Below are 12,555 nucleotides of genomic sequence, written 5' to 3' on the forward strand. Positions count from 1 at the left end.
GGAGCTCCTGTCAAGACTTAGGTGAAAAAAAAAAAAAAAACGGCAGCTCCACATCTTGAGGGGGCCCTTTCTTCTCTGGCTACCTTTTTATCCCTCTTCACACAACTGATAAATACTGGACAGGTGAAAGCATGCTGATGACAAGGGAGTTATATCTCACACACTGTGTTATGTACACCAATGGACACAAAACCAAGGTCTCGGTAGAATTTAAAGTCCCTTTTTATCAAGCTGCCATCACTAGCTTTTTTCAGAAGTCAGTCCATGTCAAACAAACCACCGTTGTTTACATACTTACCAGTAAATTAGCAGTGTGAGCAGTGGATCTGTGGTCCATGTTTGTGTATTTCTCTTTTAGTATTGAGTAACAAAAGGTGTTGCCTTCTCCGATGAACATTGTGATGTGGCACAAAATCATATCAGCTGTGATGCAATGATGTTCCTGTTTAAACTGGAGCTGTATTTTTGTAATAATGCGGTAATATTACATGTGAGTTTTTGCACGTTCCTGTGGAAATGAATAATGCCTGTGTGTACTTGAAAGACTTTATATTTGGGAATTTGATTTTAATTGCGTGGATGTAATGTTAATTTGACTCCTGTTATGTGATACGCTTTTGAACTTGACAATAAAAACACCAAACTCACACTAGTGTTTTTTGTTTTTACCCTGCAGCTTTGTCTCAGTGATTTTGTCTTCTAATAATTCCTTAGGATCAAGAGCAAGCCCTAGAAAATGATTATAAGCCCTCCTTTGCTCCCCCCAAGCTCTCCAATTTTGCATACGAGTCTAGAGGCAGGGTCCTCTGAGACAGGCACAGGCTGGGTGTCATATATGAGGCTTTTAATCCTGGTTCTCTGCACGCAATATTGTCTCTGTGTGCATTCAAACTCCCTGTTTAATTTTAAAAACACGTTTCCTATTTAGACTGTCCTCCAGCGAGTTTCAAATAGTTATTAGGGATGGCAGGAGGTAGGATAATGACTAAGTTGCTCTCCTGAAACAAATGTTGGCACACACTCTCCTACTCTAGACACAATTTATCTGTACAGTGAGGTTATATCTTGATTTATGTGTTCAATATTTTAGTTGATAAATGGATATTTGCAGTGAGGGAGTAGTAGGGAGATGTACAAGAAATAGAAAACATATCCCATAGTCGATATTAATACATTTATCAGGCACACAGGCATGGTCCTACTGACTAATACAGAAAAATTTCCAAGTGTGGATCTTATGCCTCCTCTACTGGTGAAACATCAGAATGACACTTCACTCATTTTAATTGACTGGTGACCTGCGACGGGTGTCTCCAGTCTTAGTTCTGCCCATGTACACAAGGACAGGTGCTCCTATGACCCCAAAAAGCAAATTAAAATACATTTCATTAAAAAAATGTAAACACACTGAGAACACATTTGGGCTTACAAGCCCTAGGCTGATCTGCAGCCAGCTCCATTTGCTCAGAAAGTACTGAAATAAGTCACAACAAGCACCCACATGGGACACACTCATCTGTGAGCTTAAAGAAGATTAATTTCCCACAGACTTGAGAGCATGAGATAAAAACTGGTGAAGGAAAATTAAGTAATTATTTTTGCCTCTGAAGACTTGGTGAGGCAAATTATTGAAAAGTGAAAGTCTAATAATCTTTGGATTAAGCAAACCATTAAGGAAAACATCCGCCTATAGTCATAATCAACAGACTCAAATGCAAATAAAATTGAAAGTGATTTTTTAATATGGCCTCATAGATACTTAAGGCCCCTTATAATTTCTCTGTCAGCATCTTACTCTTAGCGATGGGGCCACACATGAAAACAAAATGTTCTGCCGAAGTAGGAAAAGTTTTGGTTATTCCTCAGTAGAGATTTCTCTCTCTGTGCTGTTTTATCTGTGCTCTTCTCAGTGATTTGAAGTAGGCACACTTAGTGGGGGGGGGGGGGGGGGGGAATGCTGATATCACATATTTTTATGAACCAATCAGGATCTAGGACATTTTAGAATCAAAATCTGGTGACAGTTGGCAAGTTGTTTGCTTATGTTACCAGCACTGTCAATCAAATCTGATAAAACCACACCCTCATGGGGAACCATAGAGCAGAGTTTTTGAGCAGAGAATGTTTTCTTTTTCCAAACTTGAGCTTTGATTGTTGCATATTCAGGCATGAATGTTTGATATAATAGAAATACTACTGCTCTTGAGATCAGGCATCCTACAGATTATAGCCGTAGATGCCACCCAGATACCACCAAATTCAGTAATCCTTCACTCTCAATAATAATTACACTTATCTACATACAAAAAATATATGCTCTCAGATAAGATGTAAAGATATAAATATCACACCATCAGACTGTCAGCAAGGTAATAATTCTGACACAGTAGTTTGATATGTCCTCAATTTCCTTTGTACATGCCACCTTTTACACATTTTAATCAGTACTGTTTTTTAATAATTAATATATATCCATATATAAATAAACATTTCACAAAATGTTAATTCATTCCAGCTTCATTTTTATAGAGAGGAATGACAAATTTCTTGCTTTAGGGTGACTGCCATCACTATCTTTGCAATTCTGTCGGCAAGCAGACGTGTCATGTCATTACACCAGTATTCAAATCCCCAGAAGTGAACATATTCTATGAATGTATAAGATATTTTAGTCCTTCACTGCTCCACTCTCATCAACAGATTCAGTACACTGCACACCACACTGAATTTATGCATATAAAATCAGGTGGATGACTTTTCACACAGTGGAGGGTTCAAACGGTAAAGCCACAATCTATGTCTCCCGGTGAATGTATGGTCCTGGTGTTCCGGTACAGCATCATGCATGCCAATATTCAAGTCAGTATTCTGGCCACTGTCTTTGTGTAGAAGAATAGAGCCATGTGATCTCCTCAAGACTCTTTGATACATTCAGATCAGTCCTGTGTGCTTTCAGCTTAATTCCTAGGTACAAAAATATTCAGTAACAAACAGAGGACTGCCTAAAAATGCTGTTTTTCTATACATTATACCTATCCTGATATAAGTTTACAGTTAATCTGCCAAAGAAAATGTTACCAAGCAATATTAACAGTACTGCTGTAATGGTGTATGGTGTATGATTTTTTGTTCACTGCCTTATTGTGACACACCGCAGAAGCCTCAACCACCTACTGATGCTGGTGGCAGTGGATGATAGATGATGTTTGCTCACAATGCAGGAGGCCTCACTGCGTGCAAGATTCAGGTTACTGACATTTGACTGTTATTTTAGCTTTCCTCTGACTGTATAATTTAGACAGACTGAAACTGACGATCTGAAATAAGAGCTGGTAGGGTGTGTCAGTAGTTTTAAAAATCTGACTTTAAATATATTACAACACACACACCTCTTTGGTAATCTCTAAATAAACACAGTACTAAGCCAAATCTCTACCTTTATCATTAATATCACTAGAAATAAACACATTTGAGGAGACTTCAGCACCTCATCTCTGTGTGCAGCTCTTTCTGACAGTTTCTCAGTGTGTTTGGCAAAAGAATAAATTATGCGTTCACCATGAATGGGATAACACATCTCTATATAGAGTCAATAAAAATATTTTAAATAAATACATGTGTAATAAAACAGTTGTGTGTTGATTTCTAAGTAGCCACACGTTATTATAGGATTACATGAACATCACTTGCTTCTATCTAATGCACAGTTTTTACGTATTTACACAGTGATGGGACTCAACTTACCATTCAAACTGAGCAAAGGTATATTAGGTTTGAGAGCCGGGCACCAACTCTCTCTCTCCGCCTCCACTATCTGTGTCGGTGCCCCTTGTTGGTCCGAACAACCATAACAAACGAACCCATCAGCTGTTGTGCCGTTCAACTCACAGGCACCATGGGAAATGTAGTTTTTCATTGCAGTAAAAAGTAGCCAGCTCTTGGAACCAGGGATTCTATCAAAACTACGTCACCCACAATGCCTCGCTGAAATCGTAAACATAGACCTGTCAAACAACACACGCCATCTTGACAGCACCCTCAAAATGGCAGAAAGATGTGAGCTAGAAACCGAGTCCGGACCAAGATTCCTGCTCTCTGTTGTTTAAAACCAAACTCGCCAGTTTCTCCTGAAACGAGTGGTTATGGGGTTGGTGTCCAGCGCGGCATCACAGAGCCTGTAAAATGGACATAACGACAGCGGTTTTCAACGCGGCCAGAGATGGTAAGCTAAAACTTATCCAGAAGTTGCTGAGCAACAAAACTGCTGAGGAGCTGGAGGCTTTAGCCGAGGAGAAAACACAGGGTGGCACCCCTCTGTTGATAGCTTCTCGATACGGACATTTAGAGGTTGTAGATTACCTCCTCGAACATTGTAAAGCTAATGTCGAACTCGGGGGTTCGGTTAACTTTGACGGCGAGACCATCGAGGGGGCTCCGCCGCTGTGGGCGGCTTCGGCAGCCGGTCACCTCCCAGTGGTTAAGACGCTACTGAAACACGGTGCCTCAGTGAACAACGCAACACTAACTAACTCAACGCCGCTCCGAGCTGCCTGCTTTGACGGTCACCTGGAGATCGTCCGCTACCTGGTGGAGCACAGAGCCGACATGGAGGTCGCCAACCGCCACGGCCACACCTGCCTCATGATCTCCTGCTACAAGGGCCACAAGGAGATAGCCAAGTTCCTGCTGGACCGCGGTGCTGATGTCAACCGCAAGAGCGTGAAAGGCAACACCGCCCTCCACGACTGTGCAGAGTCAGGTAGTCTGGACATCATGAAGATGCTGCTAAAGTGCAATGCCCGCATGGAGAGAGATGGCTATGGCATGACCCCACTCCTCGCTGCAAGTGTAACAGGCCACACCAACATTGTGGAATATCTCGCCCACCAGCCCCGCACCTCTAGAGAGGAACGGGTTGATGCACTTGAACTCCTTGGGGCTACTTTTGTGGACAAAAAGCGGGATCTCTTAGGTGCGATGAGGTACTGGAGAAGGGCTATGGAGCTGAGGCAGCCAGGGGACAAAGCTGGATGCCTGGCCAAACCTCCACCTGGTCCCCCAGTCCCTGCCTATGGCTGCGCACAGGAGGTGAGCACAGCAGAGGAACTGGAAGCTTTGATCACAGACCCAGATGAAATGAGGATGCAGGCTTTGTTAGTCCGAGAGCGCATTCTGGGGCCATCCCACCCAGACACCTCTTATTACATCCGCTACAGGGGGGCGGTGTATGCTGACTCAGGCAACTTTGAGCGCTGCATCAGCCTGTGGAAATATGCTTTAGATATGCAGCAGAGCAACCTGGACCCTCTCAGTCCCATGACAGCCTCCAGTTTCCTGTCCTTTGCAGAGCTCTTCTCTTTTGTTCTTCAGGACCGGGCCAAAGGCACCTTGTCAACGCGCATCACCTTCCACGATCTGATGACTGTGCTGGGGAAAAGCGTGAGGGAGGTAGAGAGAGCTGTGGCACAGAAGGACAACCCTCCAGAGGCTCCTCAATTCACCAAGGCGCTTTCCATCATCCTCCACCTGATCTTTCTGCTGGAGAAGCTGGAGTGCAGCCCGGAGCAGGAGCACCAGAAGAAGCACACCGTGTACCGTCTGCTAAAGCTGAACCCTCGAGGCCGGAACAGCTTCACTCCTCTCCACATGGCTGTAGACAAGGAAACCACGTCTGTGGGCCGCTACCCGGTTGGCCGCTTCCCCTCCCAGGCGGTGGCAGCGCTGCTCCTAGAGTGTGGTGCAGACGTTGATTCGCGGGACTGTGAGAACAACACACCGCTGCACATCGCTGCAAGCAACGGTTGCCCTGAGATTATGGCGCTACTTATGAAGGCTGGGGCTCACTTTGATGCTACAAATGCACAGAGGAAGACAGCTTACGAGCTGTTGGATGAGCAGAGCAGCGGGCACCCGGCCCTCTACCCACTGAACTACGTCACCCTTCAGTGCCTGGCGGCGCGTGCAATTGAAAAGCACAGACTGCCCTACAGGGGACTCATCTCCGAGGAGATGGAGGCTTTCATCGAGCTGCACTGACTTCCACTGCTCCCCACGGATGAGGAACCCCTGCACTACTCTTCCTGTTGTCCCCCATGTTTTACTATGACCTGCCACATCATTCTCTTCATGTTTGTCTCTTTTTGACTCATGCTTTGCTCCTGGCCCTGCCAACCTTGTGTCAGACCAAACCATAGCAATAAGAATCCAGCCTCTGTCCTTAAATCTCTGGCTGAGATCTGGTCAGTTTTCACTTTGTTTTAACGTCAAGTCACATGGACTTTTAAATTGATTGGTGGTTTTTGTTGCTTTTTAAAGCTGGGTGTAACAACTTGATACAGGCTTGAATGCATTTTCTCCCACTAAAAAAGGAGCATGTCTGGTCCTTATGTGTGTTTGATGGTGTATGGACTGAATGAGAGATGGGTTTTAACGTTACTGACAGGAAGCATCTGATCAAACTAGCCAGATAACATGCATGAAAATGAAGAGTGAATACGATTAGCTCACTTGCAGTTTTGCATATTCATTCAGAAAGGATGTGTTTGAACTAACTCACAGCTCAAACTCGCTTGCCGGTAATTTTTGCCTGGTTCTACATATTCACCATCTGCTATGCTTCTTTGATATGAGGAAGGTGTTGAATTTACTGTGCCAAACATCAGCCATGGAGCTAAGTTCTGTTACAGACCGCAAACCGATGGCAAAATGAGAAGCTTATCTTCTAAGTTATAAGCCGAAGTAAAAACCTAAAGTGGGGACTTTCATGCAGCTCCTAGTTCCAGGAGATCAGCAACTCGAGTTCTTTGATATTTCAAACTGTGACATGATTTGACTTTTATGAGACTGAGGATGAGTGGGGAAAAAAAGCTGGTACCATAGTTTGGCTAACACTCCTCAGACTCCACACAGACATTTATATCCTATGCATTTTGTGATATTCCAATCAGAGGCAACTTTTTTCAAGCAAAAATTCACTGCATAAACAGATTTTTACATGGGATTCTACTTTACACTATTTTACATGTTTACCTTAACATGATATTGAGCCCTGTCCGGGGCTGCTTCACTGACAATGAATTTGTATCTTCTGAATTTTTGAACTATGAATGTTTTCTTAAAATTTCTGCCTATGTCCAAATGAACAGTGTCGAGCTAGAGCCTAAATTGTGCCTACATAACTGTATTTCTGGGTAATGTTAACATTAACAAAGATATTCAGTTTATTGTCAAAGAAGCAGCTTCAGAAATTGGACTTCTGTGGTGACAACAACAGAGCTTACACCCTCCTGTTTGCAGTCACCCATTTTGGACACATCTGTCCAAAATCATGTTTTAATTCTGTTTTGGAATGAATTTTCCCTTTAACCTCAGATGCAGTTCACAGAAATGGAACAGATGGCTCTCTGGCCATTCCTGCATCTTAGTCTTATTTTTAATAGTCTCTCTTTTGTTTATCTTGTGTTATCATGAATGTTTTATTTGTCTGTCTGTGCTAAGCACCACCAAGTTGAATGCACACTGAGAGGCTCTATAAATCCTAAATAGACAACTTACATTCAGGCTATGAACTGTTGCTGCCTTTGTCTTTCTCAACTGATTCTTTTAACTGATGATAACTCAAGAACAAAAGTGTGTTGGAGATACTTGAATAAAATTCAGTATCACAACAGGATCTGTGCGTGTGTGTGGGTGATCTCGGTTTTGTTGCCGCTTTTCTACTCGTACAGACTCTTACTCGGAATCGATTTTGATTTCAGAAAATAAGCTTTAAGTGTCTGAAAATTGAAAATGAATCTCTTTCTGCGCTCCGATTTGTCACTAGTTCTTTAGCTTAAGTGCTGTTGCTTACAATTGGCAGCATTTGCATTAAGAGCATCATTACACATATTTATATGGCTTGGAAGGGTTGCACTAGCAGGACATAAAGACCCAGCTACCCCCGTCACGGCAGCCAGGTCTATAAAATGATTTTATTTATAGAGTGGAATACACATTATTTCTCAGTGCACACTAAGTGTTACATTAGCACAATATTAAAAATAATCAGTGCCCACTTAATTCAGCTCTTTATACCAAACATGGGCTTTCCACTGCTGTGCTCACATAAACTCGAGGACACCGAAATAAATCATAACAGAAACTTGATCTTTCTCAGTCCTGCACTCTTAAAGTATAAATAGAGTGCAATTAACGTCACTGCTGCAGGGCAGTGGTAGAGACAGGGCACTTACCCTGCTAATTTTAGGGGTCTTTTGCCCTAGCTTCAACTCTGAAAATGGGAATACTGTAATGCTATACAGTCAGGCAGGTCACAGGGTGACTGGCAGAGACAAGACACAGACAACACAGAGTGCATTATTCAGACAGGATACAGAAACAATATGAGCTAATTACGTTTAAAGATGACAACTGCTGGATCTTCAGCCAATCCTAAAATAATAATAATTAAATGCTTTTGTTTCTATTTATTGTTTCTGTGAACGTGGCAGGAGTCGTGTTGGTAGAGTACGCTGCAAAACTGTCACAAGTGATTATGTATCCACCCTGCTAAAGAGCCTTTAAACAAAACAGTGACTACACTCAGGAGGTCTTCTGTGGTCTCTGACACCTCTGGAGGGGGAGCCTAGTGGTTGTAGTAATCATGATATTTAAACGTAAATGATTAACACTGGAATCAGGCCCTGTTATGTTAAGATATCAAAGAGAACATGTCTCATGTACTCCGTACAGGCAAGAGGTGCATCCCTTCGCTTGTAAGAATATTCTTTGTATTTTAATTCTCATAAAGTTAAAATAATTAATTGAGCGTTTCTTCTGCCAACAAAAGAGACAACAGCAGATGGAACGTGATCCTGGACTCGTGAACCTTTTGTGTTAATGTTTCCCACCTCAAGTAATTGCAACATCACATAATCGTAACTTCCCACTAGATGTCACTAGCAACAAAGAAAATCAATCAGAAAGAGGCCTTTGTCCCTTTAGGACCATGCGATAGACTCAAAAACTGTAGCTTCCAATTACCGTCAGAAGTGATGGCACTTGGTTAATTTCCCTGTCTCTTTCTCACACCCTGTCAAGCAGTCTTTGTGTCAGAGAGAGAGAGAGAGAAAGAGGGAATGAGCTGTTGAGAATTACTTTTACCAAGCCATTAGGCAGGGCTGAATATGCATTTGTAATGTATCTGGGTGAATAAAAAAAAAAAAAAACATCTTGGTAGGCAAAGTTGCTGATGCTGACTCTGTTTGCAGGGTAGCGTGAGAATCAGCAGAGAGTTCAAGTTCTGGATCATCATGCCAACCTTAAACACCACACTCCCAACACCTCAGACGTTGCCCTTGTAGCAGTTGTATTTGTCATGTTGTGTGACCCAAATATGACTGAATCTTAAAAAACAAAGTCTTTGTTAGTCCACGTAGCATCTTTTAGGATCCATGTGATGCTCTCTTGCTAACTCCAAAACATTTTGAATAGATATGCAGCCTTTATCAGTGATTTTGACCTGGTATGAGGGATTAAAATTAAAGGACAAACACAGATTTTTTTTTTTATCTGATTTTTTGAAGAAGAACCAGTTTGATACAAAAGTGCATTTGGGGCTACACATTCAGTTTGACTCATTCATGTGAATGACTGATATAGTTTAGCCTCACTCTTAGCAACAGGGTGGACGAGATATTATAAAAACTCCCATTAGATTGCACAGTACAATTCAACAGTACTAAATGCAGACAAAAATGGAACACAAAGTTGTGTTAGCACCTCTTTAAAAGCAGTTTTAATAAAAACTGAACATTGTAACCTTCATTAAAGGAGGTTTTATTGCAGGGCTGTTGTATTTGACTGTATTAGCTTAAATAGGTGAGCATAATAAACTGGCAACTGAGTGTAGGTATTATTTTGTATTATTTAACCAGTGTGGTGTTATTAATAAATTCCCATAATATCCCACAGTGAGCTGTGTTTACCCTGCAATATTTTAGAGAGTCCAGCTGCAATTTAGTGAGGGAGTTCTTCTCTGTAGGAGCTGATATGGGGGCTCTGACTCTGTATTACTGCCAACAGCTATGATTAGACACCATATTATGGGAATCTACGGGGTTTCAAGGTGCTTATCTTCATTTTAGCCCCTGGGGAGCACAGTGGAAAAATCAGTCACCAATACACAGGACCAACCTGCCTCAGCAGCCACCTCTTTTGCACCAGTCAGCGATCCAGCCAGAGCTGGAGGAGGTGGGGGAGGACGTGGGGTGGTAATGGGGGTAATAGGGGTGATGGGGGATACGGTTGCTATTGGAGATCTAGTCTGCATCACGTCATGTGTGGGGAGGTGGGGGAGGGAGAGAGCACCGGTGGGTGTTTGAGAGAGAGAGAGAGAAAGAGAGAGAAGGGGGAGGGGGAGGAGAGGACAGGAGAGGAGAGAAGAGGGAGGGAAGGAGGAGGGCATTGAGGAAGAAGGCAGGGAGTATCAATGACATCAACCAGCAGTATCTGAGGCCGACCGACCAGCAATGCTCTCCCGACAAAAGGGCTGAGGAGCAGCCGTGACCCGCTGCGCTCCTGAGAGGTCGTTCGACAGCCGGGGACGGTGGAGGAACGCCGGCGATGTGTGCATGCATCCTCCACAAAGACAGACCTTTCTCTGAGTGGAGCTCTGCTGCCACTGGATTACATTTATCCGTGCTGTCTCCGAGGAAGCTTCCAGCTGCAAATCCACCCACATGAATCTACGAGACAGAAAAGAAGACGGAGCACTTCCTACCAAGGTAACTAGCATCCTACACCCTTCTACAGTTAATGCTTGCAGCCGTGCACCCCACCCAGACTGGTTATTTTCACTTGTCGAGTAGCCTTTTGGAAACTAATGAGGTAAGAGTAGACCCCAGCCGGGGTGAAATTTCACCGTTTAGCCTTACTCAAGGGCCGGGAGTGTTCTTTGCGTTTTTTTCTTTCTTTCATCTCAGCATCACTTGAGAGTTTGTTTGAGACGTTTGGGTGAAAAGCAGACCGCGGGGTTGTGCAGATCAGGCTGGTTGGCAACAGCGCTGAGAGTGCGCGTCCCCCTTCACCCCCCTCCTTATTGTTGGCTGGGCAGCATGAGGGACCCGGGCAGACTGGCAAAGCCTTTGTTCCTCATCCACTCTCATTTAAAGTGGCTTTTTTTTTTTTTTTCCTCTGATGGCCATTTAAAGCACTCTCAAGGTAAAATGAGCCTTATGTCAAGTCAGATTTTTTTAAGTCCCAAAAAAACAGAGATAGAGCAAAAAGTATGGACAATAACATTGTTAAATAAAATGCCAATCCTCTTAAAAAAAAAAAGCACATGCATCACATAGATTTGTCAAGGATATTCAAAAAAAAAAGTCTAAGGAAGCTCTAAGTGATATTTCAGTGATGCCACAGCAAAGTACAAATCCCATTATGATAATGTGGACAATTTTGAGGAAGCAATCACAGACATATTATAAGTCCTTATGGGCTATTATAGTAATATTAGAGTCATTTCTTTTTGGTATGGACGGCACCAGGTGGCAAGACGGATGGACTTATTTAGCAAGACTGTCTTCTAGACAATAGAGTGGCGGCTGCATCTGCTACTCTCAAGCATTACTTAAAACAAGCCCATCTGCACATATAGGCAGTGTTTTGTAGTCCATAGACCTCTCATATGTCTATAATTATACGCAGTAGGATTCGCTGTTAACGCAACCACTCACGCGTATAGGCAGAGTGTAATTTAATGATACATCGATTCATCCTGACACATTTTCCGAGGGCTATTGCTTGTTTGGGATTTAATCATGTACACTCCAAATGCCTGTTTAGGTTTTCTGTATTTCAACGATGTGGCCTGTGTAAACTGGAAAATCACCCTGTCGTGGTGAATCTGAGGGAGGTCTTCCTCCTCATACACAGATGGGAAATTTTCCCTGGGGCACCGGGCATTTGCTGGTTATTGTTCCAGACCATTTCCACATCCCTAATTATTTTTAATCAGTCATTTTTACACATGGTTTCCTCTCTTTAGTAGATAGCCAGATTTTTTTTCCCCCTCTGTCTTTTCAGCTCTACTCCGTGCCAAATTGAAGAATACACAAGGCACTCCACCTTCATGAAAGGGACAGGGATCTAGATATTTACATTATTTTGACAGAGAAAAGTCATTATGTGGAAGCAGAGAAATTCAACTGGCAAATTTCCTCTGTCTGTCTCTGGGAAACAGATCAAATATTCTCCTCCATGAGCCAGGAGATGCTCGGCCCCACAGGTATTCATCTGAGCACTGTTCAGAGCAGCAGCTTATGAAATCAGTGATGGCATGTACTCCCTTAAATAGCATTTCACAGGGTTCAACCATAGGCCTCAATTGTTTCCTGCTCCATTCCAAGCAGATACCACCGTAAGATCCATCCAGACTTGAATATGCCAGATGACGTGTGCTCCCAGTGGTGCAGCTTTGGTTTCACGTCAAAGGCCTCATTGAAGTCTTATTCCCAGATTCTCACAGCAGCATTACCCTAACTGCTCCACTCTCTGCTTTCCCTCTTTGTGTAACAT

The 12,555-nt window shown here is 43.0% G+C and overlaps 1 protein-coding gene across 1 annotated transcript; it reads left to right on the forward strand.

Moving 5' to 3' along the window:
* Positions 1 to 4,013: 4,013 nt before the first annotated feature.
* fem1a (fem-1 homolog a) lies at positions 4,014 to 7,672 on the forward strand. Its single transcript, XM_041055474.1, has one exon. The coding sequence runs from the start codon at positions 4,183 to 4,185 to the stop codon at positions 6,034 to 6,036; it is 1,854 nt and encodes a 617-aa protein (XP_040911408.1). The 5' UTR covers positions 4,014 to 4,182; the 3' UTR covers positions 6,037 to 7,672.
* The last annotated feature ends 4,883 nt before the right edge of the window (positions 7,673 to 12,555 follow it).

This window comes from Toxotes jaculatrix, chromosome 14 (assembly GCF_017976425.1).
Source record: "Toxotes jaculatrix isolate fToxJac2 chromosome 14, fToxJac2.pri, whole genome shotgun sequence".
NCBI classification, from domain to species: domain Eukaryota; kingdom Metazoa; phylum Chordata; class Actinopteri; family Toxotidae; genus Toxotes; species Toxotes jaculatrix.

What these genes read in the sequence shown, in the direction of transcription:
- fem1a (XM_041055474.1), top strand. Translation starts at nt 4,183, where the DNA reads ATGGACATAACGACAGCGGTTTTCAACGCGGCCAGAGATGGTAAGCTA.